The sequence below is a fragment of the Coregonus lavaretus genome, assembly GCF_964263955.1.
Source record: "Coregonus lavaretus genome assembly, chromosome: 1".
NCBI classification, from domain to species: Eukaryota; Metazoa; Chordata; class Actinopteri; order Salmoniformes; family Salmonidae; genus Coregonus; species Coregonus lavaretus.
In genome coordinates, this window is record NC_139988.1 from 91970132 (window position 1) to 91987950 (window position 17819).

General features: G+C 44.5%; 1 protein-coding gene across 1 annotated transcript in view; it reads right to left on the reverse strand.

Annotated features, from left to right (window-relative positions):
* LOC311132856 (HEAT repeat-containing protein 5B-like) overlaps positions 1-17819 on the reverse strand; it is a 97202-nt gene that overhangs the window by 44861 nt on the left and 34522 nt on the right. Inside the window, 14 exon segments of the mRNA XM_084166211.1 lie at positions 4869-5038; positions 5413-5602; positions 9324-9483; positions 10799-10989; positions 11586-11691; positions 12308-12483; positions 12752-12915; positions 13119-13228; positions 13321-13420; positions 14789-14840; positions 14842-14892; positions 14895-14944; positions 15336-15429; positions 15431-15451. Of these exon segments, the coding sequence (XP_084022337.1) occupies positions 4869-5038; positions 5413-5602; positions 9324-9483; positions 10799-10989; positions 11586-11691; positions 12308-12483; positions 12752-12915; positions 13119-13228; positions 13321-13420; positions 14789-14840; positions 14842-14892; positions 14895-14944; positions 15336-15429; positions 15431-15451 (1635 nt within the window).

Genomic DNA, 17819 nt, shown 5'->3' on the forward strand with positions numbered 1-17819 from the left:
CACACACAGGTCAACTACCACAACACACACACAGGTCAACTACCACAACACACACACACAGGTCAACTACCACAACACACACACACAGGTCAACTACCACAACACACACACAGGTCAACTACCACAACACACACACACACACACACAGGTCAACTACCACAACACACACACATAGGTCAACTACCACAACACACACACAGGTCAACTACCACACACACACAGGTCAACTACCACAACACACACACACAGGTCAACTACCACAACACACACACACACACATAGGTCAACTACCACAACACACACACACAGGTCAACTACCACAACACACACACAGGTCAACTACCACAACACACACACACACACACACAGGTCAACTACCACAACACACACACACAGGTCAACTACCACAACACACACACAGGTCAACTACCACACACACACACACAGGTCAACTACCACAACACACACACACAGGTCAACTACCACAACACACACACACAGGTCAACTACCACAACACACACAGGTCAACTACCACAACACACACACACAGGTCAACTACCACAACACACACACACAGGTCAACTACCACAACACACACAGGTCAACTACCACAACACACACACACAGGTCAACTACCACAACACACACACACAGGTCAACTACCACAACACACACAGGTCAACTACCACAACACACACACACAGGTCAACTACCACAACACACACACACAGGTCAACTACCACAACACACACACACAGGTCAACTACCACAACACACACACAGGTCAACTACCACAACACACACAGGTCAACTACCACAACACACACAAACAGGTCAACTACCACAACACACACACACAGGTCAACTACCACAACACACACACAGGTCAACTACCACAACACACACAAACAGGTCAACTACCACAACACACACACACAGGTCAACTACCACAACACACACACAGGTCAACTACCACAACACACACAGGTCAACTACCACAACACACACACAGGTCAACTACCACAACACACACAGGTCAACTACCACAACACACACAAACAGGTCAACTACCACAACACACACACACAGGTCAACTACCACAACACACACACAGGTCAACTACCACAACACACACAGGTCAACTACCACAACACACACACACACACACACAGGTCAACTACCACAACACACACAGGTCAACTACCACAACACACACACAGGTCAACTACCACAACACACACAGGTCAACTACCACAACACACACACAGGTCAACTACGACAACACACACACACACAGGTCAACTACGACAACACACACACACACAGGTCAACTACGACAACACACACACACACAGGTCAACTACCACAACACACACACACACAGGTCAACTACCACAACACACACAGGTCAACTACCACAACACACACAGGTGAACTACGACAACACACACACACACAGGTCAACTACGACAACACACACAGGTCAACTACGACAACACACACACACACACAGGTCAACAACCACAACACACACAGGTCAACTACCACAACACACACAGGTCAACTACCACAACACACACAGGTCAACTACCACAACACACACACAGGTCAACTACGACAACACACACACACACAGGTCAACTACGACAACACACACAGGTCAACTACGACAACACACACACACAGGTCAACTACCACAACACACACACACACAGGTCAACTACCACAACACACACAGGTCAACTACCACAACACACACACACACACAGGTCAACTACGACAACACACACACACACACACAGGTCAACTACCACAACACACACACACACAGGTCAACTACCACAACACACACAGGTCAACTACCACAACACACACACAGGTCAACTACCACAACACACACACACAGGTCAACTACCACAACACACACACACACAGGTCAACTACCACAATACACACACACACACACACAGGTCAACTACCACAACACACACACACAGATAAAAAAAAAATAATAAGTGGTCAGATGATGCAGATGCTAAGCTACAGGACTGTTTTGCTAGCACAGACTGGAATATGTTCTGGGATTCTTCAGATAGCATTGAGGAGTACGCCACATCAGTCACTGGCTTCAACAATAAGTGCATTGATGACGTCGTCCCCACAGTGACCGTACGTACATACCCCAACCAGAAGCCATGGATTACAGGAAACATCCGCACTGAGCTAAAGGGCAGAGCTGCCGCTTTCAAGGAGCGGGACTCTAACCCGGACGCTTATAAGAAATCCTGCTATGCCCTCCGACGAACCATCAAACAGGCAAAGAGTCAATACAGGACTAAGATTGAATCGTACTACACCGGCTCTGACGCTCGTCGGATGTGGCAGGGCTTGAAAACTATTACAGACTACAAAGGGAAGCACAGCTGCGAGCTGCCCAGTGACACAAGACTACCAGACGAGCTAAACCACTTCTATGCTCGCTTCGAGGCAAGCAACACTGAAGCATGCATGAGAGCACCAGCTGTTCCGGATGACTATGTGATCACGCTCTCCGTAGCCGATGTGAGTAAGACTTTTAAGCAGGTCAACATTCACAAGGCCGCAGGGCCAGACGGATTACCAGGACATGTACTCAGAGCATGTGCTGACCAACTGGCAAGTGTCTTCACTGACATTTTGAACATGTCCCTGACTGAGTCTGTAATACCAACATGTTTCAAGCAGACCACCATAGTCCCCGTGCCCAAGGACACTAAGATAACCTGCCTAAATGACTACCGACCTGTAGCACTGACGTCTGTAGCCATGAAGTGCTTTGAAAGGCTGGTCATGGCTCACATCAACACCATTATCCCAGAAACCCTAGACCCACTCCAATTTGCATACCGCCTCAACAGATCCACAGATGATGCAATCTCTATTGCACTCCACACTGCCCTTTCCCACCTGGACAAGAGGAACACCTACGTGAGAATGCTATTCATTGACTACAGCTCAGAGTTCAACACCATAGTGCTCTCAAAGCTCATCACTAAGCTAAGGACCCTGGGACTAAACACCTCCCTCTGCAACTGGATCCTGGACTTCCTGACGGGCTGCCCCAAGGTGGTAAGGGTAGGGAACAACACATCTGCCACGCTGATCCTCAACACGGGGGCCCCTCAGGGGTGCGTGCTCAGTCCCCTCCTGTACTCTCTGTTCACCCATGACTGCATGGCCAGGCACGACTCCAACACCATCATTAAGTTTGCCGACAACACAACAGTGGTAGGCCTGATCACCGACAACGATGAGACAGCCTATAGGGAGGAGGTCAGAGACCTGGCCGTGTGGTGCCAGGATAACAACCTCTCCCTCAACGTGACCAAGACAAAGGAGATGATTGTGGACTACGGGAAAAAAAAAAGAGGACTGAGCACGTCCCCATTCTCATCGACGGGGCTGTAGTGGAACAGGTTGAGAGCTTCAAGTTCCTTGGTGTCCACATCACCAACAAACTATCATGGTCCAAACACACCAAGACAGTCGTGAAGAGGGCACGACAAAGCCTATTCCCCCTCAGGAGACTGAAAAGATTTGGCATGGGTCCTCAGATCCTCAAAAAGTTATACAGCTGCACCATCGAGAGCATCCTGACTGGTTGCATCACCGCCTGGTATGGCAACTCCTCGGCCTCCGACTGCAAGGCATTACAAAGGGTAGTGCGTACGGCCCAGTACATCACTGGGGCCAAGCTTCCTGCCATCCAGGACCTCTATACCAGGCGGTGTCAGAGGAAGGCCAAAAAAATTGTCAAAGACTCCAGCCACCTTAGTCATAGACTGTTCTCTCGGCTACCGCACGGCAAGCGGTACCGGAGCGCCAAGTCTAGGTCCAAAAGTCTTCTCAACAGCTTCTACCCCCAAGCCATAAGACTCCTGAACAGCTAATCATGGATACCCGGACTACTTGCACTGCCCCCCCACCATCTTTTTACACTGCTGCTACTCTTAATTATTTATGCATAGTCACATGTACATATTACCTCAACTAGCCGGTGCCCCCGCACATTCACTCTGCACCGGTACCCCCCTGTATATATAGCCTCCCTACTGTTATTTTATTTTACTTCTGCTCTTTTTTTTCTAACACTTTTTTGTTGTTGTTTTATTTTACTTTTTTATTTAAAAATAAATGCATTGTTGGTTAAGGGCTGTAAGTAAGCATTTCACTGTAATGTCTGCACCTGTTGTATTCGGCGCATGTGGCAAATAAAATTTGATTTGATTTAAACTACCACAACACACACACACACACACACACACGTCAACCCACCACAACATAGAAAATGCAACTTAAGCGTCAATCATCACAGGGAGCTTTCTGCCATAAAAATCATTGGGCAGGCCGCCTAAGCATTTTTTAGGGTCAAATTTTTTTGAAATATATTTTTGGGATGTAAAAGTATTTAGAAAAGATAATTGACCTGTATATTTATTTATAACATAATCTTTGAGAACTAACAATCACCAAAATAAAAGATAGACAATCAGCGAGAATATAAAAAAAAAAAAAATATGAATTTTGCAGTATTGATTTTGTTATGTTTGAGCAAAAGAAACAGCATTAGCCATGGCAAAATGCATAGAATAGCAGGAAATCTGCTTTAAAACTGAAAAATGTCTCTCAGCTACATAGAGATTTGTAGAATTGCAGGAAATTGTCGTAAAAATCAAAAACTTCTCTTAACTTGTCTCTACACCGGCAAGATCGAGGCTTCTAAACGTCAGCTGTGCAGACGGGCCAACCGCGGCCATTGCCACGCCCCCTGCCACGCCCACAAACCTAAGCCTGCATCGTATACGCCCCCACTCTCTCACACACTCACACAGAGGCAGGGCACCAGGCTGGAGAGGTTCACATGGCGTGGGGCAAACATGTGTAGCTGCTGGAGGCAGGATATGGCCGCCGCCTGCACCAGAGAGTCACTGTGGCCCTGCATGATGGCACAGCCCACCAGACATGACGAGCGGATAGTCGAGATGGTCGCTCCGTTACCTGGAGGGACGGGGGGGGGAGGAGGAGGAAGAGAGATCAGCAGCATTCATTAGCAGTCAAAGTAAAAGTTGTCATCTGTAAACACCACATTCATGACTTGTCTGTAAATATGTTGGAGCAGTACACTGCCATCTGCTGGCACATCAATGCTTTTAGAGGTAATACTAGCCAGCCTGAAAGCTAGAGACGGTAGTCTAGTTGTATTTTAGAGATAATACTAGCTAGCCTGAAAGCTAGAGACGGTAGTCTAGTTGTATTTTAGAGGTAATACTAGCTAGCCTGAAAGCTAGAGACGGTAGTCTAGTTGCATTTTAGAGGTAATACTAGCCAGCCTGAAAGCTAGAGACGGTAGTCTAGTTGCATTTGACCATCACCCTGTAGCTCGGGTCCGACGGTGGTGATGAGAGCTCCCAGACATCGTCCCAGACACTGGTGTACCTCAGTGTGTGAGGGGGGTACAGTTAGGAGCAGGGTCAGAACCAGGGACAGGGTGGGCTCCACATAGCCTCGGTACATGGGACCACTGGAGTCTACGATGAGAGCCAGGGAGTGGAGCGCCCACGTCTGTAGAGACAGAGAGGAGGGACAAATATAAAGCATACCGTATATAAAGCATACCGTATATAAAGCATACCGTATATTTAAAGCATACCGTATATAAAGCACACCGTATATAAAGCATACCGTATATTTAAAGCATACCGTATATTTAAAGCATACCGTATTTAAAGCATACCGTATATAAAGCATACCGTATATAAAGCATACCGTATATAAAGCATACCGTATATAAAGCATACCGTATATAAAGCATACCGTATATTTAAAGCATACCGTATATTTAAAGCATACCGTATATTTAAAGCATACCGTATATAAAGCATACCGTATATAAAGCATACCGTATATAAAGCATACCGTATATTTAAAGCATACCGTATATTTAAAGCATACCGTATATAAAGCATACCGTATATAAAGCATACCGTAGATAAAGCATATCGTATATAAAGCATACCGTATATAAAGCATACCGTATATAAAGCATACCGTATATAAAGCATACCGTATATAAAGCATACCGTATATTTAAAGCATACCGTATATTTAAAGCATACCGTATTTAAAGCATACCGTATATAAAGCATACCGTATATAAAGCATACCGTATATAAAGCATACCGTATATTTAAAGCATACCGTATATAAAGCATACCGTATATAAAGCATACCGTATATAAAGCATACCGTATATAAAGCATACCGTATATAAAGCATACCGTATATAAAGCATACCGTATATAAAGCATACCGTATATTTAAAGCATACCGTATATTTAAAGCATACCGTATATAAAGCATACCGTATATAAAGCATACCGTATATAAAGCATACCGTAGATAAAGCATACCGTAGATAAAGCATATCGTATATAAAGCATACCGTATATAAAGCATACCGTAGATAAAGCATACCGTATATAAAGCATACCGTATATAAAGCATACCGTATATAAAGCATACCGTATATAAAGCATACCGTATATTTAAAGCATACCGTATATTTAAAGCATACCGTATATAAAGCATACCGTATATAAAGCATACCGTATATAAAGCATACCGTATATAAAGCATACCGTATATTTAAAGCATACCGTATATTTAAAGCATACCGTATATAAAGCATACCGTATATAAAGCATACCGTATATAAAGCATACCGTATATAAAGCATACCGTATATAAAGCATACCGTATATTTAAAGCATACCGTATATTTAAAGCATACCGTATATAAAGCATACCGTATATAAAGAATACCGTATATAAAGCATACCGTAGATAAAGCATATCGTATATAAAGCATACCGTATATAAAGCATACCGTATATAAAGCATACCGTATATAAAGCATACCGTATATAAAGCATACCGTATATAAAGCACACCGTATATAAAGCACACCGTATATAAAGCATACCGTATATAAAGCATACCGTAGATAAAGCATATCGTATATAAAGCATACCGTATATAAAGCATACCGTATATAAAGCATACCATATATAAAGCATACCGTATATTTAAAGCATACCGTATATAAAGCACACCGTATATAAAGCATACCGTATATAAAGCATACCGTATATAAAGCATACCGTATATAAAGCATACCGTATATTTAAAGCATACCGTATATTTAAAGCATACCGTATATTTAAAGCATACCGTATATAAAGCATACCGTATATAAAGCATACCGTATATAAAGCATACCGTATATAAAGCATACCGTATATAAAGCATACCGTATATTTAAAGCATACCGTATATTTAAAGCATACCGTATATAAAGCATACCGTATATAAAGCATACCGTATATAAAGCATACCGTAGATAAAGCATATCGTATATAAAGCATACTGTATATAAAGCATACCGTATATAAAGCATACCGTATATTTAAAGCATACCGTATATTTAAAGCATACCGTATATTTAAAGCATACCGTATATTTAAAGCATACCGTATATAAAGCATACCGTATATAAAGCATACCGTATATAAAGCATACCGTATATAAAGCATACCGTATATAAAGCATACCGTATATTTAAAGCATACCGTATATTTAAAGCATACCGTATATAAAGCATACCGTATATAAAGCATACCGTATATAAAGCATACCGTAGATAAAATATCGTATATAAAGCATACCGTATATAAAGCATACCGTATATAAAGCATACCGTATATAAAGCATACCGTATATAAAGCATACCGTATATTTAAAGCATACCGTATATTTAAAGCACACCGTATATAAAGCATACCGTATATAAAGCATACCGTATATAAAGCATACCGTATATAAAGCATATCGTATATAAAGCATACCGTATATAAAGCATACCGTATATAAAGCATACCGTATATAAAGCATACCGTATATTTAAAGCATACCGTATATAAAGCACACCGTATATAAAGCATACCGTATATAAAGCATACCGTATATAAAGCATACCGTATATTTAAAGCATACCGTATATTTAAAGCATACCGTATATTTAAAGCATACCGTATATAAAGCATACCGTATATAAAGCATACCGTATATTTAAAGCATACCGTATATTTAAAGCATACCGTATATAAAGCATACCGTATATAAAGCATACCGTATATAAAGCATACCGTATATAAAGCACACCGTATATAAAGCACACCGTATATAAAGCACACCGTATATAAAGCATACCGTATATAAAGCATACCGTATATTTAAAGCATACCGTATATTTAAAGCATACCGTATATTTAAAGCATACCGTATATAAAGCATACTGTATATAAAGCATACCGTATATAAAGCATACCGTATATTTAAAGCATACCGTATATTTAAAGCATACCGTATATTTAAAGCATACCGTATATAAAGCATACTGTATATAAAGCATACCGTATATAAAGCATACCGTATATTTAAAGCATACCGTATATAAAGCATACCGTATATAAAGCATACCGTATATAAAGCATACCGTATATAAAGCATACCGTATATAAAGCATACCGTATATAAAGCATACCGTATATAAAGCATACCGTATATAAAGCACACCGTATATAAAGCATACCGTATATAAAGCACACCGTATATAAAGCACACCGTATATAAAGCATACCGTATATAAAGCATACCGTATATAAAGCATACCGTATATAAAGCACACCGTATATAAAGCATACCGTATATAAAGCATACCGTATATAAAGCATACCGTATATAAAGCATACCGTATATAAAGCACACCGTATATAAAGCACACCGTATATAAAGCTCACCGTATATAAAGCATACCGTATATAAAGCATACCGTATATAAAGCATACCGTATATGGAGAAACTAAACATTGGGGCGGTTTCCCAGATACAGATTAAGGAGTTGGACTAAAAAGCAAACTCAATGGAGAATCAACAAACTGCTTTTTAGTCTAGGATTTTAGCTTAATCCGTGTCCGGGAAACTGGCCCGTTAGACTTCTCCAAACCCCAAGCCAAGTATTAGGGAAGGAGCTGGCTTTTTGAAGAAAGGTTAAGTCCAGATTCTCTGCTAGAGGGAAAGCCCTCCTGCCAATGCATACAGCAGTATCACGCTTTTAAAGGCACTATAGCGGGTGTGCAAGTGCACACGACACGTCGGGAGAAGGGTGGCGAATCAGAATGCAGCCTGAGACTCAGAGAGCCTCACCTGTCCACCGTTCACTCACCTGGACCTCATGGGAGGTTCCATCCTGGGCTAGGGCCAATAGGATGCTGACGCTGGTTTTGAGGTGCTGCCCTGAGCCAATCCCTCCTACATATCTGTGTAGACAGCCCAGAGCCAGGGAGTGACCTGTTCTGGAGACCACGTCACGGGCTGACCTCAGTCTGGAGAGGAGAGGGAGAGGGAGAGGGAGAGGGAGAGGAGAGGAGAGGAGAGGAGAGGAGAGGAGAGGAGAGGAGAGGAGAGGAGAGGAGAGGAGAGGAGAGGAGAGGAGAGGAGAGGAGAGGAGAGGAGAGGAGAGGAGAGGAGAGGAGAGGAGAGGAGAGAACGTTGAGGCACCAACTTGATAAACAGATGCCTAAGAGCTTAATGGTTGGGTTCTGAATAGACATGAGGCATATGACAGAGGAAGATAAAGAGGCCATGTGACATGGTATTGAGTTGATATTGTGATATATTGTGAGTTGATATTGTGATATATTGTGAGTTGATATTGTGATATATTGTGAGTTGATATTGTGATATATTGTGAGTTGATATTGTGATATATTGTGAGTTGATATTGTGATATATTGTGAGTTGATATTGTGATATATTGTGAGTTGATATTGTGATATATTGTGAGTTGATATTGTGACATATTGTGAGTTGATATTGTGATATATTGTGAGTTGATATTGTGATATATTGTGAGTTGATATTGTGACATATTGTGAGTTGATATTGTGATATATTGTGAGTTGATATTGTGATATATTGTGAGTTGATATTGTGACATATTGTGAGTTGATATTGTGACATATTGTGAGTTGATATTGTGACATGATATTGTGACATGATATTGTGACATGATATTGTGACATGATATTGTGAGTTGATATTGTGACATATTGTGAGTTGATATTGTGATATATTGTGAGTTGATATTGTGATATATTGTGAGTTGATATTGTGATATATTGTGAGTTGATATTGTGATATATTGTGAGTTGATATTGTGACATATTGTGAGTTGATATTGTGACATGATATTGTGACATGATATTGTGAGTTGATATTGTGACATATTGTGAGTTGATATTGTGACATATTGTGAGTTGATATTGTGATATATTGTGAGTTGATATTGTGACATGATATTGTGAGTTGATATTGTGACATGATATTGTGAGTTGATATTGTGACATGATATTGTGAGTTGATATTGTGACATATTGTGAGTTGATATTGTGACATGATATTGTGAGTTGATATTGTGACATATTGTGAGTTGATATTGTGACATATTGTGAGTTGATATTGTGACATATTGTGAGTTGATATTGTGACATATTGTGAGTTGACAACAGTGCAAATACGGGGGTTAAGAGGAAATACCACAAGAGGTCAAGCAGGTCAAGAGAAAGACCGTTCTCAGAGAGGAAAGCCACTGGGCCACATGAAGCTAGCTAGAGATGAGTATCAACAGACAGGTCGTACTTGTCGAAGCTGTACTGTGCCATGCGGGCGATGAATGTGGCCTCCCCCACTACTTGAGCCATCCTTCCCAAGGCCTCCCCAGCAGCACAGCGCAGGATGGGGTTAGGGTTGTCCAGGGCACCCATCACAAGAGCCAAGGCTGACTTACGGACCTCTTCAGGACCCAGGGTAGACTTGTTCTCTGCCAGACCCTACAGGGAGGAGAGAAGATTGGCTGGTTCATTGGTTGATTGGGGAGGAGAGGACAGGACACATACCAGGCCCCTCCTGGACGGTAGCTCTCCAGGAACAGGGTGGGAGTCAAAACCGTCCAGGAGGGTCTCTCTCCAGGAACAGGGTGGGAGTCAAAACCGTCCAGGAGGGTCTCTCTCCAGGAACAGGGTGGGAGTCAAAACCGTCCAGGACGGTAGCTCTCCAGGAACAGGGTGGGAGTCAAAACCGTCCAGGAGGGTCTCTCTCCAGGAACAGGGTGGGAGTCAAAACCGTCCAGGAGGGTCTCTCTCCAGGAACAGGTTTGGAGTCAAAACCGTGCAGGAGGGTTTCTCTCCAGGAACAGGTTTGGAGTCAAAACCGTGCAGGAGGGTTTCTCTCCAGGAACAGGTTTGGAGTCAAAACAGTGCAGGAGGGTCTCTCGCCCTGATACATATCAGCCAAATACAGACAGTCCAATGAGCTCCTATCTCATATGCATTCCAGGAGTAAGCTGCCACTACTGGAAAGGTTTTTGTGTTCAGGAGATTTTCCTGTGCAACTTTAACAGGAGTTTGTATATGTTAGAAGGCCTCACCTTGAGGGCGCTCAGTACAGCGGTGAAGATGTTGAGCTGGACAGCCTGCTGTCTGACTCCCTTGGCCTGTTTTATACACTCTGCAAAGTGGTCCAGCATCTGCAGCCTAACACAGACACAAATGTGAGTGATTAATAAAATACATTGTTTCCCAAACCTCTCCTGAAGTAACCCCAGCCAGTCCCCCCTGTTGGACATCATCTAGAGTTTCCCAAACCTCTCCTGAAGTAACCCCAGCCAGTCCCCCTGTTGGACATCATCTAGAGTTTCCCAAACCTCTCCTGAAGTAACCCCAGCCAGTCCCCCTGTTGGACATCATCTAGAGGAAGCACTACTGATTCAACTGGCCTGGACACCTCTGAAGACTGAGACAAAATAATATAATATAAATAATATGCCATTTAGCAGATGCTTTTATCCAAAGCGACTTACAGTCATGTGTGCATACATTTTTACGTATGGGTGGTCCCGGGGATCGAACCCACTACCCTGGCATTACAAGTGCCATGCTCTACCAATTGAGCTACAGAGGACCACTGGTTTATTATTATTAACCACAAACATTATTAGATTCTACTAGGAATGTCAAGTGTCAGTGGACTAGGTCCCTCACCTGTGTTTAAAGGAGACATGAGGGAACACCACTCCGAACTAAGCCACGGGGGGGTTAGGGGTTAGGGTTAGGGTCAGGGGTCAGAGTTTAGACTGAGAGGTAGCCTCACCTGTGTTTAAAGGAGACATGAGGGAACACCACTCCGAACAGAGCCACAGAGGCGTCGATGACAGACACGCCAAGGGGGAGGGGTCCAGGCATGGCCTCGCCCATAGGTACCCTCAGGTAGATGGAGGAGGGGTCGTGTTCTAGAGCGCCACTTCCTGACGCACTGTTGGGCTGGAGCTAACCACACACACACACACACACACACACACACACACACACACACACACACACACACACACACAATTAACAAAAGCAGGGGTCTATTCAGTGATGTGAAACATTCTGACAACTGCAGATAGAAACAGAATGAACAGATTGGACACAATTCCATCTGATAGAAAACCATGAGGTTCTACACAATGCATTGTTACATCCTCCTGAACTGGAGTCGCCATGGGGAGTTGGGCCCTTAGTTTTACTGTAACCTCTATAGTAAGTCAGTTACCTGGTCCTCAATGGACTTGTGGTCAGTCTCCTGGAGCCAGGACCCCATGAGAACACTGTCGTCATAGTGACAGAGGGAGCGTAGCAACGAGGTGGTGGTATTGGCCGAGTTATCAGTCAGAGTGAACTCTGCTACCAGCTCTCTCAGCAGGGCATTGAAACTACCTACAGAGGACAGATTGAAAGGTAAGGGCCACCTTCCCGGACACAGATTGAACATATGCTTTGTGCTCCAGGACTAGACTTGATCAGGGTCCAGTAAACAAGCCCTGTATGACTAACAACTCAACACCACTGCTTGGATCAAAGCTCTAATTTAAGAGTGTGACTTTAAAGTACAACAGCTGTAATATTTCACCCAGCCTTACCTTCGTATGTCTTCGGAGGTAGCAGAGCCAAGATGTCGTAGAGCCTCAGCCTCACCATAGCTGCACTGGCCTTCAGATGGGTCCCATGCACCTTGATGACTGACGGGACACTGGGCATAGACAACAACAACAACAACAACAACCGGTCAGGAGGTGAGGGGACCACAACAATCAATCAATCAAATCAATCAATCCTACTCACTGTGACATCATGGTCATGGCGCACTCTATAGGCGTCATCAGCCTGCGGATTACATCCTCTGTTAGCAGCTCAGCACAATGGGCCACAAAGCTACGCATGGCTAGAGGAGAGGAGGAGAGGAGAGAGGAGGAGAGGAGAGAGGAGAGAGAGAGAGAGAGAGAGAGAGAGAGAGAGAGGGGGAGGAGAGGAGAGGGAGGGAGAGAGGAGGAGAGAGAGAGGAGAGGAGGAGAGAGAGGGGGAGGAGAGAAGGAGAGAGAGGGGGAGAGGAGGAGAGGAAAGATAGGGGGAGAGGAGAGGAGGAGAGGGGGAGGAGAGGAGGAGAGAGAGGCAGACAGACAGGAGAGAGAGGGAGGAGAGGAGGAGAGGAGAGAGAGGGGGAGAGGAGGAGAGGAGAGAGAGGGAGGAGAGGAGGAGAGGAGAGGGGGAGGAGGAGAGAGAGGGAGGAGAGGAGAGGAGAGGGAGGAGAGGAGAGGGAGGAGAGGAGGAGAGGAGAGGGAGAGAGGGAGGGAGGAGAGGAGTAGAGGAGGAGAGGGGGAGGAGAGGAGAGGAGGAGAGAGGGGGAGAGGAGAGGATGCGAGGAGAGGGGGAGGAGAGGAGGAGAGGAGAGGGGGAGGAGAGGAGGAGAGAGAGGTGGAGAGGAGAGGAGGAGAGAGAGGTGGAGAGGAGAGGAGGAGAGGGAGGGAGGAGAGAAGGGGAGGAGAGGAGGACAGGAGAGGGGAGAGAGGGGAAAGAGGAGAGGGGGAGAGAGGAGGAGAGGAGAGGAGGAGAGAGATGGAGGAGAGAGAGGGGGAGGAGAGGAGAGGGGGAGAGAGGAGGAGAGGAGAGGAGGAGGAGAGAGAGGGAGGAGAGAGAGGGAGGAGAGAGAGGAGAGGGGGGAGAGGAGAGGGGGGAGAGAGGAGGGGGGAGAGAGGGAGGAGAGAGGGGGGAGGAGAGGAGGAGAGGAGAGGGGGGAGAGGAGAGGGGGAGAGAGGAGGAGAGGAGAGGAGTAGAGGAGGAGAGAGAGGGAGGAGAGAGAGGGGGAGAGGAGAGGAGAGGAGGAGAGGAGAGAGAGGGGGGAGAGGAGAGGAGAGGAGAGGAGAGGAGAGGAGAGGAGAGGAGAGGAGAGGAGAGGAGAGGAGAGGAGAGGAGAGGAGAGGAGAGGAGAGGAGAGGAGAGGAAGAGAGGAGAGGAGGAGAGGAGGAGAGGAGAGGAGGAGAGGAGAGGAGGAGAGGAGAGGAGAGGGGGAGGAGGAGGAGAGAGAGGGAGGAGAGGAGAGGAGAGGGGGAGGAGGAGAGGAGAGGAGGAGGAGAGGAGGAGAGAAGAGGAGGAGAGGAGGAGAGAAGAGGAGGAGAGGAGGAGAGAAGAGGAGGAGAGGAGAAGAGAGAGGGGAGGGGGACATTTTAGACAAAGCAAAACTCCTTGGGATCTAGGGTGAAACGCAGGGTGACAGCCACACATTGAAACTGTACTGAAGGGCACGTGTGCCTACCACAGAGCGCTCCGGCACGTCCCTCCAGTGTAACCTGCCAGGTGAAGCTGTCCTCCTCTAGCCTTCTCTGCCTCCATCTCTTTCTGGGAACGGGGGGAATACGTTTCCTCCACAGCAGCAGCATCTTGGGCAGGTGGTATCGCACCAGGGACGGGCCTGGACCACAGCGTCCATGTCCACAAACAAAGCAGTGTTAGGGACAGAGCTGGAGACCAAACAAGTCGTGTTTGGACCCAATCACTTCTAATAGGAAGAAAAGCCAAAACTCTGGATTGCTTTAGCTGACTGGGAGTAATATAGAAGAGGAGCTGAAAAAACCCAGCTAAATGTAAGGCCTGAAGGTGAAACATGTACAGGCCAGCTGGGGGCCAGTATAGGGCCTCACCCAGGGGTCCATTAGTGCTAGGGGGTGAGATGTTAGGAGTAGGGAACTAACTCACCCAGGGTCATTAGTGGCTAGGGGTTAGATGTTAGGAGTAGGGGAAACTAACTCACCCAGGGTCATTAGTGCTAGGGGTTAGATGTTAGGAGTAGGGAACTAACTCACCCAGGGTCATTAGTGCCCCCAGCAGCAGCCATCCAGCCTGGGTTCTCTGCAGAGACAGGACGGCTGTTTCTGGGGCTGCTGTACGGAGCAGGTCCCTCAGCTATGCTCACCACCAGCTAGAACAACCAGAGAGGTATTACACAGAGTATATAACACCTGCTAGGACTAGGGGAGAACAGAGTATATTACACCTGCTAGACTAGGGAGAACAGAGAGATATAACACAGGAGTATATAACACCTGCTAGACTAGGGAGGAACAGAGTATATAACACCTGCTAGACTAGGGAGAAACAGAGTATATAAACACCTGCTAGACTAGGGAGAAACAGAGTATATAACACCTGCTAGACTAGGGAGAACAGAGTATATAACACCTGCTAGACTAGGGAGGGACAGAGTATATAACACCTGCTAGACTAGGGAGAAACAGAGTATATAACACAGAGTATATAACACCTGCTAGACTAGGGAGAAACAGAGTATATAAACACAGGAGTATATAAACACCTGCTAGACTAGGGAGAACAGAGAGATATAACACAGAGTATATAACACCTGCTAGGACTAGGGAGAACAGAGTATATAACACCTGCTAGACTAGGGAGAACAGAGTATATAACACCTGCTAGACTAGGGAGAAACAGAGTATATAAACACCTGCTAGACTAGGGGAGAACAGAGAGATATTACAGAGTATATAACACCTGCTAGACTAGGGAGAACAGAGTATATAAACACATAGTATATAACACCTGCTAGACTAGGGAGAACAGGAGTATATTACACCTGCTAGACTAGGGAGAACAGAGAGATATAACACAGAGTAATATAACACCTGCTAGGACTAGGGAGAACAGAGTATATAACACCTGCTAGACTAGGGAGAACAGAGTATATAACACCTGCTAGACTAGGGGAGAACAGAGTATATAACACCTGCTAGACTAGGGAGAACAGAGTATATAAACACCTGCTAGACTAGGGAGGGACAGAGTATATAACACCTGCTAGACTAGGGGAGAACAGAGTATATAAACACAGAGGATATAACACCTGCTAGGACTAGGGAGAACAGAGTATATAACACAGAGTATATAAACACCTGCTAGACTAGGGAGAACAGAGTATATAACACAGAGTATATAAACACCTGCTAGACTAGGGAGAACAGAGAGATATAAACACAGAGTATATAACACCTGCTAGACTAGGGAGAACAGAGTATATAACACCTGCTAGACTAGGGAGAACAGAGTATATAACACCTGCTAGGACTAGGGAGAACAGAGTATATAAACACCTGCTAGGACTAGGGAGAACAGAGAGATATTACATAGTATATAACACCTGCTAGGACTAGGGAGAACAGAGTATATAACACATAGTATATAACACCTGCTAGACTAGGGAGAACAGAGTATATAACACAGAGTATATAAACACCTGCTAGGACTAGGGAAAACAGAGTATATAACACAGAGTATATAAACACCTGCTAGACTAGGGAGAACAGAGTATATTACACAGAGTATATAAACACCTGCTAGGACTAGGGAGAACAGAGAGATATTACAGAGTATATAACACCTGCTAGACTAGGGAGAACAGAGAGATATAACACAGAGTATATAACACCTGCTAGGACTAGGGAGAACAGAGTATATAAACACCTGCTAGACTAGGGAGAACAGAATATATAACACCCTGCTAGACTAGGGAGAAACAGAGTATATAAACACCAGCTAGACTAGGGAGAAACAGAGTATATTACACCAGCTAGGGACTAGGGAGAACATAGTATATAAACACCTGCTAGAACTAGGGAGAACAGAGTATATAACACAGAGTATATAAACACCTGCTAGACTAGGGAGAACAGAGAGATATTACAGAGTATATAACACCTGCTAGACTAGGGAGAACAGAGAGATATAAACAGAGTATATAAACACCTGCTAGACTAGGGAGAACAGAGTATATAACACAGAGTATATAACACCTGCTAGACTAGGGAGAACAGAGAGATATTACAGAGTATATAACACCTGCTAGGACTAGGGAGAAACAGAGTATATAACACAGAGTATATAAACACCTGCTAGGACTAGGGAGAACAGAGAGATATAAACACAGATTATATAACACCTGCTAGGGACTAGGGAGAAACAGGGAGATATTTACAGAGTATATAACACCTGCTAGGACTAGGGAGAACAGAGAGATATTACAGAGTATATAAACACCTGCTAGGACTAGGGAGAACAGAGTATATAACACAGAGTATATAACACCTGCTAGGACTAGGGAGAACAGAGAGATATTACAGAGTATATAACACCTGCTAGACTAGGGAGAACAGAGTATATAACACAGAGTATATAACACCTGCTAGACTAGGGAGAACAGAGAGATATAACACAGAGTATATAACACCTGCTAGACTAGGGAGAACAGGGAGATATTACAGAGTATATAACACCTG